This window comes from Triturus cristatus, chromosome 4_1 (genome assembly GCF_964204655.1).
Source record: "Triturus cristatus chromosome 4_1, aTriCri1.1, whole genome shotgun sequence".
Lineage (NCBI taxonomy): Eukaryota > Metazoa > Chordata > Amphibia > Caudata > Salamandridae > Triturus > Triturus cristatus.
In genome coordinates, this window is record NC_140585.1 from 1,245,509,939 (window position 1) to 1,245,528,833 (window position 18,895).

At 44.2% G+C, this 18,895-nt stretch overlaps 1 protein-coding gene across 5 annotated transcripts in view; it reads right to left on the reverse strand.

The window, feature by feature from the left end:
* Positions 1-555: 555 nt before the first annotated feature.
* The window catches only part of SP7 (Sp7 transcription factor), a 50,725-nt gene continuing 32,385 nt past the window's right edge, over positions 556-18,895 (reverse strand). For 4 of the 5 annotated variants that reach the window (XM_085654675.1, XM_085654674.1, XM_085654672.1 and 1 more), the window contains exon 2: positions 556-4,968. In XM_085654675.1, the coding sequence (XP_085510801.1) occupies positions 3,730-4,935 (1,206 nt within the window). In that variant the 5' untranslated portion in view covers positions 4,936-4,968 and the 3' untranslated portion in view covers positions 556-3,729. The remainder of the gene's footprint in view (positions 4,969-18,895) is intronic. The other variant, XM_085654671.1, reaches the window with a different exon arrangement.

Genomic DNA, 18,895 nt, shown 5'->3' on the forward strand with positions numbered 1-18,895 from the left:
AAAGGACGGAGAGGCGGGATCTCTTCAATTTTAAAAAGACAGCACACTCCTTCCTGGAAGAAATTTTTGGAGAAAAAAACCTAAATATGAGGATTGCATCAGAAAGGACGGAGAGGCGGGATCTCTTCAATTTTAAAAAGACAGCACACTCCTTCCCTACCTCCATACACTCAATCTCATGCGGAATGTCCACATAGAACATTACCACGGCACAGCCTCTAGTCTGCACAGCACGTCGTCTACGGAATTAGCCTGAGTTGGGATATAATAATAATATTATAATATTGATGCCTTCCGCCATATACAATGTCTTCCACCTCTTGCTTCTTAATTCTTAGAACTAAGCTCACTCCTCTGTATAAAACAAACTGTCCAACGGGCAGGCTAATCCCTTGTTCCCAGGATTGAAGTTGTGATTAACATTAACATTTTGAGTGGAATGCAGATAACAGATTTTGTCAGCAGAATCCTTCCATAGGCCCACTATAAGTAATAGCCGGCCAGAGAGTATAAGCCATCAATGTATCGATCGAAAAAGAAGACACTTATTCAATGTGAAAGTCCTTACTCTTTATTAAACAAATAGTAATAAATAAAAAAATTCCAAAAAAACAATTCATCAATTACAGAAAGAATATTTGAAATGGCTGTGATTCTGGGTTCTTTTTAAACATACTGTGAACGATCCACTTTTTAGATCCAATCAGAGTGAGTGACCACTGAGACCCCTATGCCTTTGTTACGTGCTATACATAATGGACTAGTATTGTAAAAATGGCACAATGCTTTATGGTGCGAGCCAGAAAAAAAACCAATTTATTTTTTAGAAAGTGCCCCTGTCTGCTTGGGACTCCAGCACTCTTTACAAATGAAGCACTGGGCTGAATATGCAGCAGGCAGACTCCACTAGGGTGGACAGTCTGAGCTCCTCTGCTAGATTGTTCAAAAACACCTACGAACTTAGGGCCTGATGTAAAAATGGGACGACAACCCATTCTCCCACGGGGGGGGGACGGGGGGGGGACGGAGTAATTTACTCTATCCCCCTGTTGGAGGGACCGCTGCATTGTCACAGCGGTTCCTGCCAATGGATTTCGCTGCTTGGTGCAGGGTTCCATCACCAGGATGGAATCCTGCACCAAGCAGTTTCATTTTCAAAAAGAAAATGTTTCTGAAAATAAAAAAATGTCCCTTTTGCAATGCGCCTTATTTCTGTTTTACGGACCCTCACCGCCTACCGTTTGCCTGGCGGTGACGGGCTGTAAAAAATGGCTATATATCCGCCCATCATAATTGGGGGGCGGGGGTGGCTGAGAGACATACAGCTATTTTTTTGACGACCCTTACTCTATTAGGCCATTGGAAAGGCTTGACTATGGCGGTGACTGAGTAGAAACCGCTGTAGCCAAACCTATTGTCGGCTCACATCAAAATCGAGCGGGCTGACCGTTATCTTGGAGGTATCAGTACTCTGTCGCCATTGCAACAGAGTGCCTCTACTGCCAAGATATAAACCAGGGCCTAAATCCCTTCCCATGCTCCTGGGGTGTCCTGTTTGAGTGTTCAACGTTTATTCAACCTTGTCAGAGTGAAGCATAACACAATAGCTTTTTAGCTGATCATCACGTCAGAAAAACTGAAAAAGATAGACTCTGAGAGGATAGATGGACTCGTGGTCTACATTGCAAGTTTCCCTTTTACAAGCGACACCTACATCATTGCTTTTGTTCCACACAAAAAGTATTCCGCTGTATGGCCTGTGCCACTTTCTTACTCGCATCAAGATGGCTAGAGCTAGAGGGAATCTCAATGAAAGGAGGCCAGTTATCTATACAGCCAACAAAGCCAGATCTATTAGAGTTATCAAGAACACGCACAAGCAGAAGAAATGCAATCAAACATGATTATATGCTCCCAGAATCTGGCGCACATCCATTAGGTAAGTACCTATCTAATAATAATGGCATAGGAGAAAACTGGACTCATGTGCCAGTCTAAAAGCTGTTGCCAACTGGACCAAGAGCAGTAATTGGTCAAAACCACTTAAAGAGGTTGTGTTGTTAATAATACTTTCAACATTCTGTCAATTTCTATTTTTAAATTCTTCCAATCCCTATTTGCACCCTCTTTGTAATCTTGTACCTACACTGGCTGTCCTTGTTTTTAACTTCAACAGCTGAAACTGGGCCTGCCCCTGAGGGGGGTGGGACATAATGTGTTATGATCTCTTAGAGCAGCAGATGTGCACAACAAAAGTGGTGTATGCATTTTCTAATTGAAAAATGCAACTTCCTCACTTTGTACACAGTTATTGTACCAGATCTACAACTAATACTTCCTATCCTTCACTTAATGACGCTTCTCTGATAGGCTGATGTAGAGCGGCATCTGAGTACCAGAATTGCCTGCAAAACAACTTTTCAACCTTCTATTATCCATTTGCGATTGCGTGGTGGTAGACATCAAGAGTAGACATTAGCAATAGATGGAGATATCTTCCCTTAGGTGGGACATAATTGATGGGTAACAGCCCAGTTTAGAATGTCCTTATGCTTTAGTAAGATTGGATGTCTCACCTGCTTTCTACTTCCACCAAAGGATAAGCAAGCCTCTTTTATTGCTAAATTCCCAATATTCCTTTGGATTTAAGTTTGAAAAGAAAGGGTGGGCTTTGAAGACTACCGGAGCTCTGCATCAATTGCATGTTCAACAATCCTGAAAGATGCCCAGCTTGGCAACTTCTAAAATATTCTATCAAAAGACACTCTCAAAAAAAGTGCAATGAATGAGTCTTTTCTAACTTTTAGCATCAACATCATCAAAACAGTCAGCAAAATGAAAAAGCATATGTTTTACTCAATCTTTTGATTGATTCACCTATAAATCGAACAAAGAAAGATGTAAAAAGAAGACTTTGCATAGAAAATTATTACATTAAAACAAGACCAATGTTAAGCAGATTCACGGCTAAGTTTGAATGTGTGCTGCCAGGGAGATAGATGGGCCCCTCTAGGGTTCTTCATTATCCATGTTTTATAAAATAGTACTCCGATCATAATATATGAATTTAAAGAAATTCCAAGGAAGTTCTTTATCATAAGCTTCCCAGACAGTACAGATAATTCTGTGAGGCGGAGGAGGTCTACTTAACTTATCGTCATAACTTAAAACACATAAATAGATTACGGACTTCTTGTAATAGATTAAATACAATTCTAAAATGGGACAACATAATATCTTTTAGATCCAGGACACCATGTTTGGAGTCCCTCTTCAGGCATTTAATATTCGTCCCAAAATGGGTATCTCTATGGGCACATGTCGAAAATGTTTCAAGTCCTGTGACCGTTTTCTAAATTGTCTCTGGTGCCTTGCATCCAGCAGTGATATTACAAGGGGATTTGCAGATGCTGGAGCAAATCAAACCAGTGGCGTATGTCCATCACGCTAATGACATTCAGAATTAATCAGTAACAAATTGTCTTTACACTCTTCCCCTTCTGTTCCAAGGGTAGAGATCCTAGCAACCAACACAAAGGACAATTAGTGACCATTAGCTTCTATGCAGAGAACATACAACCAACAAAATGTGATTGCATTTTCCCTTCTTAATAGATTTTTGCTATAGAAAGTTGATTAATAACAGGTTCCTCAATGGAAAGAGCCACCCGTACTGGATCGATCCTTTTATCCAGTCTTTGGCTTGGGAAGGAGGAGCGGACAAATGTCTTAAATCTCCAACAAGTTTCCTTGCTCTGGGCTCCTGGAAGCCTTGTCTTCACTTAGGGCCAAATTGTCCTGCAGGCCATTAGGCGATGAGGCATTAGTGGGTGCCCCATCACCTCCCTCTACAGGCTTGCCTGCCACATCTGCCTCAGTGTGTGTCTTCTGGTGTTTACTGAGGTGGTCGCTGCGAGTAAATCGCTTGTTGCATAAAAGGCAGGTGAACTTCTTCTCCCGGGTGTGCGTCCGGACATGCCTCTCCAGCTCGTCGGACCGAGTAAACCTCTTGCCACAAAACAACCAGTTGCAGACGAAGGGCCTCTCACCTGTGTGCCAGCGTAGGTGAGCCTTTAAGTGGGAGGCTTTGCCGTATACCTTACCACAACCTGGGATGTGACAGCTATGAATGGGCTTCTTCCTGAGGCTAGCTGCTGAAGCACCTAATCGTTCCAGCTCCTGACAGTTTGGACAATCACATGTTGACCGACCATTTGCTGCGCCATAGGAGCTCCCCCGAGGAGTTTTTATCCCAATGGATCCCTCCATTAGAGAGTTGTTGGACACTGGCTTGGGTTTATACATGTCCTGAGACAGCATGTGCTGGCTTGAAGTAATGCCAACTCCTGGATAGGAGGCAGGGCTCAAGGTTGTGAACTCCGGACTGTAGCTGGAAAGTTGTGAGTTGATGGGCATCTGTGATGGTACTGAAGATTGCAGGCTGTCTGATTGAGACTGAGCACTCAACCAGTTAGAGTTGGAATGCATGTCCCACCATGATGCAGTTGCATTACTTGAGCTGGTAGATATGCTTGGGTGAATGCCTGTCTTGTACCAGGATCCATAGGAGTGTGCCAAGTCCAAAGATGTGTAGACGCTGGGAAGGCAATCTGCGGTTGTGTGGCTCTTGGAGGCCAGAATAGAGGATTCTTGGTTTACAGATGATGAGGCGAAGGAGTGAGAAAAAGGGCTATAGTCTGTACTGTAGGCGGTAGAAGCCTGGGGACTGGAGGAGGGTGACAAAAGGCCATTGCCATTGGGGTATGCAGCAGCATAAGATTCCCCCATCCCGTCAGAGACGTGGTTCCTTGGGGTACAAAAGTCAGAGCTAAGGTTGTAAAGCTTTTTCGACGTATCAGACACTGTTTTACTGAAAGTGGTTGTATCCTGAATTGGACTAGAACCTCCAAACTTGTTGCAGGCAGCTGTCAGCATAGCAAGCGGGCTGGAACCATACCTAACTTCTTCCTAGAAGATGTAAAGATAGTGGTATTAGTAAACAAAATCCTGGGGCACAGCATTTTCACATATGCATCCAATAATTCTCCTCATATACAGTAACAAAAGGCTTCCATCTTTAGAGAGGGGATTGACAATATTTGGATTAAGATGCACGGAACAAAACCAAACAAAAAATGATACAGGTTGTGGCCATTTTTGTATACCTTTATATTCTTATAATATACACCACTGTCCAAGTAATGCAAAAATACATCTTTCTAGCGTATCCACAGCATTAGTTCACAACCGTTAAGTTGTTCTCTTCTAGGTCAATTTGCTGAAATGGAAGCTCATTAGATTGTGGACTAATTCTAAGCCCTGCTTCACTATCCCAGGAAACTTGTATCTACAATCACATGCAAATGCGTATAGGAGGAAACTAATTGGTTACCATGATACTATTTCTCCCACAAATAGAAGGGTAAATATCTAGTCAAATGAGAAAATCCTTGAATAGTGAGAATACAAAAACAAAGGCTGTGGAGCACGAGGATGGAAATTAAAATAGTTGTCTCTTGGAGGTGGATAAGAGAAATATATTCCCAATAAATATTGACTAGCGTGAAATTAATACTCAATTTCAGGATGTAGAGTTATCAGTTGTCTTAGTATCAGGCAGTGTCACAAAATTACACCTGCTCTTGTCAATACCATCAAGGGACGCAAAACAAAACAGTTTAAGCGGGTTATTAGATGTGCCCAAGTGTAGGCTCCATAGGAATGAAAAGAGTATCCTTCGACTGAGACAGGTACTGAACTAAATTCACAATACTCGTTCTTGTAGAGTGTCGACATGCGACTAAACTTGTAGCAAATTTGGGATCAGATCCCAAGCCTTCCAAAAAAATTGTATCTTTAACAGAGCAAAATACACAGCTGTGTTTCTTTTTAACACACTGCACACAAGAAAGTAGCCACTGCCCCTAAAAATTGATACTAAGTTGAAGACTTAAAATATTTGCCTCAAGCTCCAAAGAAAAGCGCAGAAGGCGATTACAGAATGAATCCAGTAGTGGCTGCTAACGGACCCTTTGGGGGAGGGTTGACGAAAAAAGTTTTTTTTAAAACAAAACACTTAGCCATGAAGGCAGGCCGGCCGGCCGCCGCCTCTCTTCCGTCCTCTTCTTCCTGTCTCCGGTCAGCATCAGGATGCAGGAAGCACTCCTCCTAATAGCCAATCACAACGCTGCAATGCAACGTTGCGATTGATTTAAGCGCCGTGGATCGGCGCTCAGCCAGGTAATGATGGTCATGGCATGTTCTCCACGCAGGCTGTAATTAAGCCTGCGTGGAGAAGATGCGAAGTGCACATAAATGTTTGGCCGGCTCGAGAGGGCAGGCCAAACAGTCATGTGCACTTAGGAGTGGGCAAACCACTCCTCCCCTGCTCCTCTGTAGTCGGAGCAGTCCGCCCCGAAAGCTGCTGCAGCAGAAAGTAATAGAAAATGATAATAACGCGAGTTATTATCATTCTATGGTTCCTTTACTTCACTGCTGTGAACCAGTGTTGCGACGCTCCTCCACCTTAGCGGAGGAGCCGCCACTAAATGAATCGCATCTAGTCATGCACGTCCCGCGAAACTAACTGGATTCATTACATTTTGTCCTTACCCTGCAACCAATTGTTTATGTACTTGGTAGAGAACACATCATTAAAAAAGTTAACAATCTTTTAAGGTTTAAAGAAGGATAAACTGTTTTGAAATTTTAAAAAGTTGTTTTCTATTTGCTGTATACGTTAGAACTATTTTAAGTAATCATCCCTATATTTTTAATTTAGTCTATTTTGTCAGCTATACACAAGACTATCAAAGGATGGATCGTAGGGGTGTCGAAAGGAGGATAAATAGGCTACAACACTGAGTATGTATCTAAAGATCGCCAGTGCAAATGGCATTCATGCCATCGGGCAATATAAGGCTTACAAAAGAAAAGGGTGCTGTTTGAATGAGACAAAATTGAGTTTTCAGAGCCGGACTTTATCATTTGAAACCTGCCCGGCGCTAATTGTTTTTTTAACAATGCTCCACTTATCCTTGCTAATCTGAACAAGAAAAGGGGAGGGGACTCTGGGCTAACATTTCCCTTGTTCTTTTTCTGAGAGACATGAGCTTCAGCACCTTAAGACAAAAGCACACCTGGATGTGTTGCAAATAGCTGGTAAAAGAGGGTGCAGACAAACACCGGTCTGTCATGGTCATTTTTCTGACATGGAAGGCAGCCCTAAGACAGAATTGGGTATCGTTTTCTCCCCGGGAAAAAGTCAGAAAATTAAACATAACCCTGACTTTAAAAAAAACAGTAAAAAACTCAAGTCTAGAAAATAAGTTAAAAAAGTTAAAGTTATACAGCATGGGAAATATATAATTATATGATTTAAAAAAATGTGAATGGTGAAACAAATAACATAAAAAGCTCTGATGCTTTGTGCATTGCATATCAAAGGTGGATGGTTCACGTTATGGGAACCAGGGGAACAAAACAGAACAAGCATTTGCAATGCAATAGGTCTCACATTTGTGAGAGTTTAAGCTATTGGCATTGTAAATGACAATGCATTTTATTTATCTGTTTTGATAAGTACCACATAAATAAAAGGCATTGCCATTTACAATGCCAATAGCTCAAACTCTTGTAAATATGAGACCCATTTCACAATACGAGACCTATTTCACTTCAAAGAAGCGGCCACCATTGTCCCGGGCTGCTTGGAAATTGAAAGCAGGAGTGGCGGGCCGAATGATGCAGGAAAGCATGTCGTGCTTGCAGGACGAGAAACTCATTAAAGACGATAGTGTTTACAGACAAATTAAGACTTACGGTGTAACAACAGAAGTAAAAGGGCCAGTCCTCATGAGAAGTTACAAAAGAAGACAAGTTGGTATTTAGGCGGGACTAGCAAGCATATTAAGGAATCAGAAGCCAGCATTTACAAAGGACAATGACACAAGCCAATGACAAATATGGACGGGGAGTGGGCGGGGCTTCAAGGCCATAATCAAATACATCATGCCTCGCAGAGCAGTGCATGCGCTGCCCAAGCTCAACCAAAAAATGGTGCCATTACAGCTCACAGGTAATAAGCAAAATGTTCCCTTATTTAGCCCATCCTCTTTTTAAAAGAAAGAACAATGGCAGCCTGAATGTACTGCACTCAACCTGAACCATGATTTATAGCCACAAGAGAGTGCTGCATAAACAGCAGCCCATTGCACAATATATGCAACCCACACCACACATGCAGGGGCTTGTATAATGCGATAACCACATATCCATTTTGGAACACCATGAAACCCTGTTAGGAATTAATGGAAACATAGTTTATGAATATATCTACCTTAGGAATTGTTATGAGTGTGAAACATGTCCATCTGTGCATTACCAGAATGTGAGGTATTCACAAAGTGATAGAGGGGTCGAGACACTGCTTGTGAAGAAGGCGGTGACCACATGGAAGATAACCTTTTTCCATTAGATGAGTCCAGAACAAGAACAGGTTGTGCACGAGCACCCTTCCTAAAAGCTATAGACTAACATGGCATCCATTCTGCTGGAAAAGCAACTCTGTGGCCTGTAGACAAGCAGGGAAATACCAGAGTCTGGAATGACCAATCCAGCTCTGCTTCACAGTTAGTGCCTAAAATACTGCCTCTTCTCTCTTCAGGGAGGACGTTGAGGTCGCCTTGTCTTAGAAAAGTTTACCTAGGGAATTTGGAGTAAAATGCAAGAATGGATGAAAGTGACACACAGGAGTTTAGAGAACTCCTAAGAATATTTCCAATTTCACAATTATTTCTCCTCAGACACCCCTTGCCTGAATGGACTATCCTTCTCTGTGAGCGAGAGCATGGAGAGTCAAAGAGCACACCACTTCTTTACTCTGAGAATCCTTTGGAGACTTGGGCCTGAAGGGAGTAATGCTGAAAGGGCATCAGGATAATCCAAGGCCAATAACCATAGACATGGGTTATCAGGAAGAAATAGTTCATGGGACTGACTCAGAGGGACGACTGAGTTGCAATGCCCCCATTCCAAGGCTAGAAGAACTACCCGAGCACAAGTGGCCACCAGTGTAAAGAGTGTATTGAAAATGCCACACATTTGTTAGGGAGATTTCCCTAAAATGAGAAGGATCTTGAAAAATATGACTCACCTGTGACACTGAGAGATCAGTCTCGGTCTGAGATCCAAGACTGCTCCAGATTTTCCTTTCGCGTCTGAGATTTTGAGAAACCAAATCTTAAATTGTAAAAATGGGTCCAGAACCAAATGTGTTATAAGCAGTGGAAGATGAAATGGGATCCTCAAAAGAGCCAGAAAGGATGAAATACGAGTACTCAATTACTTGTGTGACCTTAGTTGGCATCCGTGACCTGGATGAAAAGCATGGTCTAAACCAAATGAATTGTTTGTTTGATCACAGTGCAGGACCACAGTTTATCTTAGGGAAGCCAAAACGTAGATCTGTTCTAAACTTGATTTGATCTGCATTGAGGCCAACATAATATTTTCCTTTTTGCACAGCCTGGACAAATCCCTTTTCTTTGGAAGATGCTTGAAGCATTTCTGGGAACTACTTTACCACAACAAATTCCCTTGGCTCTTCACTTGAAGGGCAGCATATGCTTCTTACAGCCTGATAAGGGCCAACATTTCCTGAATAACTGATTCTCTACATTCCTTACAGGGACCTCAAATGTCATTTCAATAGATGATTTAGATACTCAAAGCAGTGACATGCTGTTCCTCTACGATCTGTATGAGGAGCTTGGGTGTGGTACCTAATCACAAGCACCAATCCATGTGCTGTTTTTTTATTAGCTCAGCAACTTTGTAAATGTAAATATTAATGGTTAAGGGGACAGATGAAAAAGGCGATAGTCCAGAGAATGCCCAAGTATATCCCTCATTGCACAATAATTTCTAATCAGAGATTTGTTCCTCTTGGGAGGACTGCCCTTTCCCATCACAGCCTCAGTCCAGATGATTCTGAAGTTTCAATACCCCAGTCCAACTAAGTTTTTAGGGGTTACAGTGAATGTTGCACTTTTCGAAAATCTAGGAAACTGCTTACTTTTTTCGAGTGAAATTTGAAGAAAAGTTGGTGAAACTGCACTTTCATAGCACCATTTTGCTTAACAGTATCTAAGGTGATGTTTTTAAGCGAACAAGCGTGTGTAAAAATATTTCAAGTAATACCAGCCTAAGGCTAGGTTGACAGGAAATATCTCTCGGCTAGAGATTTTCTATACAAAACAGTCTTCGACATGCCCATATGAGGTGCTGTGTCACTTTAAAAAAGCACACGAAATCAAGTAATGGGAATATGACTAATTTCACTGGCGTCGTGATTAGAATTTCACCCTGGACTAATCCGAAAATCATCGGAATAATATGGCTGAAGAGATTGCTTCCCTTGTATAGGCGGCCAGCAATGTATTTTCCAAATTAAATAAATAAATAGAAACTGTCCTACAGCTTCCTAGAAGATTTTGCCCACAACTGACTGGGGGAAGAATTGTCCCCTTCGCCAGACCACAAGGCCAAGCTCGAGCAGCGCAAAGCAGGACAGGCGACGTGTTGTCACAATGCGCTGATTCCACAAACCAGGCAGTCGAGGCGCTGCTCGGGCACGTCCCAGCAGGTGACTAGGTGAAAAGGCCCGTCTGCCTGCAGCTCTCTGCAGACAGGGAGGCGGAGGGCCCCGGGTCTCAGACAGGCTGATTAGCTGCGACTCCGGCCTGCCGATGGCCGGCAGATCTCGCGGGATGATGTCCGGGACAGATAGAGCTGGGAGCCGAAGAGGAGCGCGCGGCGGCGCCTCGAGGGAGGCGCGGGAACACGCTCAGGTGAGACCGCGAAGAACAGGGTTTGGGATAGAGCTCGAGGAACAGAAGGGAAAACGGTCGGTGCCAACGGAGCGAACGTGCTTAGAAGTAATCACTGAAAATATCTCAAGGGGTAGGAGGAAGTTCAGGATAAAATACAAAATACGGAAAGAAAGAATGGGGCAACTCAAATAAAGAAAGGAACTAACTGATGATGAAAATATGTATGCCTAAAGTAGAAAAATACATTGGAGGTTAATGGACAATAAAGGGATGGAAAGACAAGGCACATGGATAGGAGACAGAAGTCTATGAAAGTGAATATAAATGAGAGAAAAGACAACAGTTAAGAAAGGAAACAAGAGAAAATAATTATTGAAAAAAGAAAAAAGGCAAGATGAAAAACACGAAAGATGGACAAGTATGAAAAGTAAGTGTGAAAAATGATGTGAAGCATGACTGCAGAGGGCTATAGCAGCAGGACGAAAAAGACTGCGAAAAAGGAAAATACAAATGGAACGAAAGGAACCAGCATACAGGGATGAAGAGGGGACACTGGCCATACTTAAAAGTAAGAACAGGTGATAACTAGAGAGAAAACCTCCTGTCAAGAAACACGAGAGACTCATACTAAAACGCAGGCATGCAGAATGACACTTATGAGGGGAGGAAGACGAGAGGAAGAGAAAGAAGCAAATGAGAATATGATACAATGTTTGATTGAAGGTATGAAAAGCATATAAATAAAATGAAATGAAACTATATAAAGAAAACAAGATAAAGAAGGCACAGAAAGAATGGCGAAGTAGAGAAAAAGACAGTTGTGCTGATTAGCTCTAAAGCAAAGCTAAAAAGTGCATGCCCTTCTTTAGAACTGCAGGTCTGCCCTCGGATGTAATGGGATATGGAACATTAGAAGGCAGGATGCAATCAAAACTTCAATATTAACAGCACATTGTACTGATTATACTGCCTTGCCATGTTGCTGACACCAGAGATTACCCACAAACAGCTACTATCCCTCAAACTATTTTTAAAAGCCAGGGTTGCTTGGCAGCCCTAAATTTCCTTGTCAGCACTTTTTGTTGGGGATTACTCCAACTGAAAGCCCCCTCAGGCTTGAAGGTCAGTTGTTAGCTTAGGACCGACAGCCTAGGTGGGCAGGCCAAAACTAAAAATAAAATGTACACGTGTATAAAAAAAAAAATGAAGGAGGTAGCATAATTTAGGAAAGCTGCGTGTGTGGCCGTTCACCACAGGTCGGTGAGCGGGGCAGGCTGCAGCTGCACTCCAAGTAGCCCTGTGGGCAGTGTGCCCTGCCCTTCTGAGAGACACTTATGTCCACAGGTAACAAAACAGGGCAAACTCGTCCAAGCTGACGCGGCACATCGCTAAAACCACGGCCCAAGAGTGAATAACACCCCTTCCTTTACCAGGGACTTTTTTTTTTCTCCACAAAGAGACCTTTTTCAAGCCTTGTATAATATTGCCTGGTACTCCTGTCTTATAAGACCAAAGGTCCAACAATTCTTCAAATATGAGGTATTTGGTTCAGTGGTGGGCTTTTCTGCCTGCTCAATTTTTCATTCAAATTGAATTTGCTTTTCAGCAACAAAATACCCCAACCATTGACCCTGATAGGCGAGTTCAAAGTCGCAAGACACGCACACCGTCCTAAAAGGCATTGGCTCTTTGCACCTCTATCCAAGGAGGTATTGTCAAGTATACCGATTGTTCAATAGAAGGGCATCACCAACTTATGAGCAAGACTAAAAAACAGATAGTTGGCACCAGGATGAGTGCTGCAGATTTTTTTGTCATTTATGCAAAAGTTATTAGTATTGCAGAACAAAGCCTTGAGTGTCCAGGGAGTTTTATTAATGAAGCATTAAAAGATGGATGGTTATTCTTGTACCACTGCCCACTCAAGGGCAGATGAGCTGGTAGGAGTTCCCTCATGTGAAGACACCGTCAAGTCAAAGTTTAACTGGAGGTAACTTTAAGATCCGGTATTCAAAGGCATCAGGGTTAAAACAACTCATCAAAAAACCACAGTCCATTAGAGAAAAGTAGTAAACCAAGAATAACACCTCTTTGGCAAAGTGGCTCATTTTAAAGGATCTCTTGTAACATTTCCCCCAACTGGTGATTACCTTATGTGTTCTCCCTTAAACCAATTCCACTCCAGCTTTGCACATAATTTGGTGACCAAAGGATCCCTGGATTCTACTCTTGACGATTGGAAAACATCTCAATATTGAGCTTCTCATGCACGTGCCATTAAAAATTGCATTTTCTACAAAAATTTACAGAAATTGCTTTTGTGCCTATAGTCATTTGACATATAAATTAAGGGATGCAATGAAAACATCCTAGGTAAAAAACTTACAATTTTACCGAAATCGCTCTTACATTATCAAAGCATACACCACGAGATTAATGCAAATTTCCTCACGTTACGCATGCACAATGATGGATCTTTTATGATAAAATGTTCTGAGCTGCAGCTTGTGATGCACTTATTGTTGCTGAGAGTCCCCAAATGGCAAGCCATGGCATCTTTTTTAAAAGAGACAACAATGTGATCAAGTTAACCGCTTTTAAATGAGTAGATGCAGATAATTCATGAGGAGGAACTAAAAATGAAGTTGTTTCCCAAGGGGTGTAAAAGGACCCATCAGTTCGAGATAGTTAATCCTTGCAGTCGACCACTATCCCATGATTCCCTCTTCTAGAGCATTCGAGGAGCTTAGGTATTAGTAGCGTAGCCAATATTCGGTGTGCCAAAATTCCAACTTCATTCCTTTGACTTCTTGGGTTTTGGTGCGGTAGGGCTGGCTTGCAGGACATTGAGAAGGCCATCCCTCCAGGCGCTTTAGGCCTGGAGGAATGTAGCTCCTCATCTTGCAGAAAAAGCCTGCTAGCAAAGCGTCCCAGCCACCAACCAGGAGATAATTGCCATGGTACTGATGCTTTAAATATCGAGCAATGTGGAGATCAGTATGGCAACAGTACGTTACATATCGCGGAGAGGTGATGTAGAGTTTGGCATGACAACAGTGCTTTAAATATGGGGAAGTGTGGAAACTGGCATGAGACGACAGGCTGAAATTTTAGAATATTTTGTTACTTTTCCCTTCAGAACAACCTTTAAAACCAATAGTTCTCAGATACTGTGAAAAGATTGCACAGTTTAAGGTTAAATTCATCCTTTGGTGCCCTCTTTTCCCCAAACATCCTCTTTGGAGGGTTTGGGCGCCTTTGCTAGGCTCGCTCAGTCTAATTGAGGCCGGTATGATTTGGGTTTTTTCAGTGCTGCTTTTATTTGCTTTTCTTCCTTGATGGTAATAACGTTAGAATGATGGAAAACACACTTTCCTGCCTGTTATTCCTCCCCCTGTTTTGCGTTCAATATTATTGGGCAACATAGGGGATGAATCGGCAAAAAAGAACAACACAATTTAAAGTTGTTCCAAACAGGGAACCCCAAAATATTGAAGCTATCACTGCTCTACACTTCGACTTTCATTAAAAACCCTCTCTTAATATAAAACAAGTAATATCAAGAGAGGAGCCCCTCTTCAACAAACCAGGACAAGGGTGAATGAAAACAGAGGCCTCCGATGCACAACCTTGAGCAATAAACAGAGAAGAACAATCCGGCCATTCTACCCAGCAGCTACAGCCGCTGGCACTACCCAAGAGAGAGGGCGCGCATTATCACACGAACTAAACACAGGGCCGAGGCAGGAATGTGCAGGAGGGGAGGCTCTGTCCTTGGAGCGTGTTTTACGGGTCTCTCGTTAATGCTTGCGGTGATGGCAATGGAAAGAGAAAGCTTAGAGCCCCGAACGCGTTCAAGGTCAGCTGCAGCGGCAAACCACAGCGCCTAGGTGGGCCGGGTATTTTGTGGAACAATAAATATCCATTAATGCCTCAGCAGAGACCAGGAGCTCCTGGCGCGGAGGAGACAAAAACGGACCACAATTGGAAATAGGACTGGGCTTAGAAAATGGTATTCTGGCAACTCCTCCATCGTTGGAGTAAGCTGGCCACGCGCAGGCTAAGTGATTGGCGAATGCTGCTCTTTATAAATACTCAGTGACATAACATCAGTGCTTGAAATGGAAAAAGAGAAGTTCAGGCACTCACAGAGTACCTGCTTGTTTCTGAGAAGTGCCGGTACTCTCCAATTAAAAGTATTACGTTTTTCTTGAGAAGTGCAGGTACTCTCCCTCTCAAAATCAAGTGCATGTACTCAGTACAGGTCCATTTAAAGCACTGCATAACATAACACTCAAGTTACCCCACTCTGAGGAGAGCTACGGCATAAGGACAAATCAGGGGAACATTTAGGATGATGCGGGCGCACTGCCATTTCTTTTCCTCAACCACTAGGGGTTGACACAGCACTGCCCAAACATACCTAACGCTGAAGGAAAATAAGACCCTCATAACAAGTTCAGGGCTAACGTCCAGTCCCGTGGCAGACACTTGTGCCTCGCCATTTTCCCCTGATCAGCACTTCAAACCTGCCAAAATTTAACCAGGGGGTAGATGTCTGGAAAATATGGCAAAACATGCAGAATGTAGTGTGTTAAAACAGATTCAGCACTTTGCGCCTCATTTTCAGATTGGCAAATCAAAGTTTGAGGCACAACAGTAAACACTTCAGCTCCGGGGTAATGTAGGAAATACGCCACCCTTTTCTGCATAGTTTGTAATGAGGGCCAACGTTTTCCAAGAGGATGGCTCTCAATCCTGCCCCTTCTACAGTGACACTCATATATCTCATAATTCTCTTCCTTGCTTTGAGAGTAAGCATATTGCATGTTTGCCTATGTGTGTCGCAGTTATATAACGGTAACCTAGCCGAAAGGGTTAAAGGGGATATCAGTGGTGTGACAACAGCCCCGGCAGACCCCGCGGTGCAGGGGGGTACCCCGATCTCCAAGGGGTCCCCTCCAAGACTGTTCACGGGCAGTGGGACCCTGGCCTGAGAGCTCCTGACTGGGTCAAGCCCATGTGCCTTGCAGGGGTGGCCCGGGTAAGTTTCATAACTCCACTGGCAGAGATAATGTTAACAAGTAATTGGAGGGGTAGCTGGGGTCTGAGAGTTGAAGCTGACAGTTACTTTGCCACCACGTAGTGCTCTTTAAAGAAGTGCGTCTTGAGCTCTTTCTTACATTTAATCAATGCATGTCTTTCTGTCGCTCCCCGCATTATGGCTACGATTTGGAGGTGGGCTAAAGAGGAGAGGTTTAAAACGTTAAAGCTTCTTTACTCGTCCCTTCTTTTCTAGAATGATATAAAAAACACCAGTTTTTTTGTAGCTTTTTGGAGTAGCTGAAATAAAATTTGGTAGAAGTACAATGCATTAGCTTTTGGATCCCAGGGCCCATCTTGGGATCTATTTTAATTACAAATAATAAGGAACTGCCTGCAGTGAACGCAGTCTGGAAAAGCGCGTACTATAGGGGAGCGCGCCATTAGGACACAGTCCCCGGGAACCCGGCCACGCCCTCGTGGCTCCTCATCGAGGGATCAGGCCGGAATACAGCAGGAATTACTTCTGGGGCAACGTCGTGACGTCCCTTCCGGCTGGGGCAGGCAACGAGGGGGGAGGAGAGGGCGAGGGCCTATTTAGGACAACTTGCCCAGGTCCTCGCCCTCTCTTCCTTACGGCACCGGCCCATGTGTGCAGGGGACTTTGTGAATCTTCTCGCAACGCAGAGTCGTCTTTCTTGTCCTTTCTTTATTCCCCCTGCAGCTGGTGGACGGTGTTTGGAGAAGGTCTGGGGCCGGCGATAGTCGTGGCACATGCGGTCGGGATTGTGTGCTTCACGGATTAGAGAGAGCAAGGCCTTATTAGTGGAGCGTCTTGTGGTGATCTTCTGTAGCAGTGGGATTCCCCACTCAGGCAGGCTGTCGGGGTGTTGCTTTCCGGTGCACGGAGGTTAGGGGCGGGGGTCTTTGGTCTTTGTGGTGGGCAGTCGCGGGGGAGGTGCGTTAAATAAGTTGTTAGGAACAAAGGGGAGCTATAACACGGTGACCCCTTGCGCCTCCTTTTTAGGTCTCGCCTGAGCCAGCGCTTTAGCGCTGCTCTCGCGAGAGCTTTTGTAAACGGGGGATTTGAAAGTGCAAACTAGTGCTTTCAGGCCGCCAACTACAGTGCATGTGCGCCGGGCGCGCGCACCATTTGGCAGCCTGCGTGATCATTTCGAGGCCGCTTTGATGTTCTCAGTGAGCCGCGCGGTCATTGAGAACATCAAAGCGGCCGCGAAAGTGCTCACCATTTGCCACCCCCTCCCTTATCCCACTTCCTGCTTGTTAAACCTTTATTTATAGATTTCCCAACATAAATCAGAAGTTTAGATTCTATTACACATCGCATATTGCTCCAATAGCATAACTCCTAACAACAAAGGTTCCATGTGCACATTCTACTCAGTTATCTGGTATAACCTTTGGCCTTTTGCTAAACGCCAGAGTGTACTTTAAACACGCACCTCTGTTAATCTGATAAACATTTTTATACGTAGTCCGACTCCTCGGTACGGCGTCTGTGTCCGTAAAATCCGAACTAGTCCGTTAAATTTGTTTTCAGGCACACTCTGTTGTGCTGCAGTCTGCACCTCACACAAAGTACTCTGCAATAAAATACCACATTGTGACATTTAGCACACAACCGTTGACCCGTCTCAGAAATAAAGTGTTTAGGGTGGACTCCTTATTCCCATTTTAGTGACAGAACCAGAGGGAATGCTACCAATTGCGCCCTGATAATCGAGTGTGAGCAGCAGGGCTGGTACTTGATGTACCCCCTGCAGGCATTTCTAGGCGCTTTATGCGGGATATGCCTGGCCTGGCACTCGATTTCTTAATTCTGTCTGCCTCTCTCTACAACCCCCTCCACCCAGCCCCCCCCCCGGCTCGTGGTCCTCTCTGGCATTCTTCACTCTTTCTTCACTTCTGTTTCTTGCTCTCTATCGCCCACTCTTTTCCAGTTTTCCGATTGTTTCTTCGTGTCTACTCTTTGTTTCTGGGCCTTGCCTGCCGCTCCGTGTTTCTGCTCCCCTCGGTTCCACTCTGTGTGTGTGTGCCCCTCTCTCCACCACACTCGTTCCTCGCTCCCCTTATTCCCATCTCTCATCCCCTGGCTTCTCTCCTCTACCCTTGCCCCTCTCCTGTCCCATTGTCCCCTCTCCCTTCTCTGAATCCACTTTCCCTCGCTCCCTCCCCCATCTTTCCTATTCTTATCTTTACTCCTAATGTAAATCGATAAAAAGCGCACTATTGATCTAATTTGAGGCTCCTCGATCCACCTGTTTCTGCTTCTTAACACATTTCTCCTTCCTGCCCTGGTGGGTGTACTTTGAGAGGTCAGGGGTCTCGCCCTGCAGACCCCAAAAATGCCAGGAGGGGCATAAGGTGGTCAGTGGGGTGGGGGCATCTGTTGGGGGCTCCTGCCTCCCTCTACTCCAGTCCTGCTGAGGATGGAGACAGTTTCTACCCGGCATACCCTCACATTACTGACATCCTAGTTGTTCGTGTGGACTATTTACACATTTTGAGGAATCCTTTCTCCCGAACTCCAAGGGCTGGCGAACAGTGGTCCACTGTGCACACCGTACAATATTAACCATTTACTCCGACGCAGGAGAGGACGTCCTGACAGTAACATGACCACACTTGGCCGTCAGTGCACACAATTACTGCCTGTGTGCGTACATAGAAGATCAGGCGTGCTCGGTTGTGCTTGCAGGCCCCCTAGAGGAGGCCTTGTGTCCGTCAGCCTGGCCCCCTCCGGGTGCTGTCAGAACAGGAGACAGGCAGGGGGGTCTGCGGATCACAAGCTCCCAGCATGACTCGTCAGGCGGGTCCTGCTGATACAAGTTTGTGTGTTTTGCAGAACACTGCAGGGCATACCTGGATGCTGTTTTTCGGCCACCTAGACATCCGGTAGTGAGGTGGTTGAGCGCATTTGGCTTATTCTGCACTGACACAATAGTCACAAGCATTGGCATAGCCAATAGATCTCGCTTTTGGGACCTTATACGTGTTTA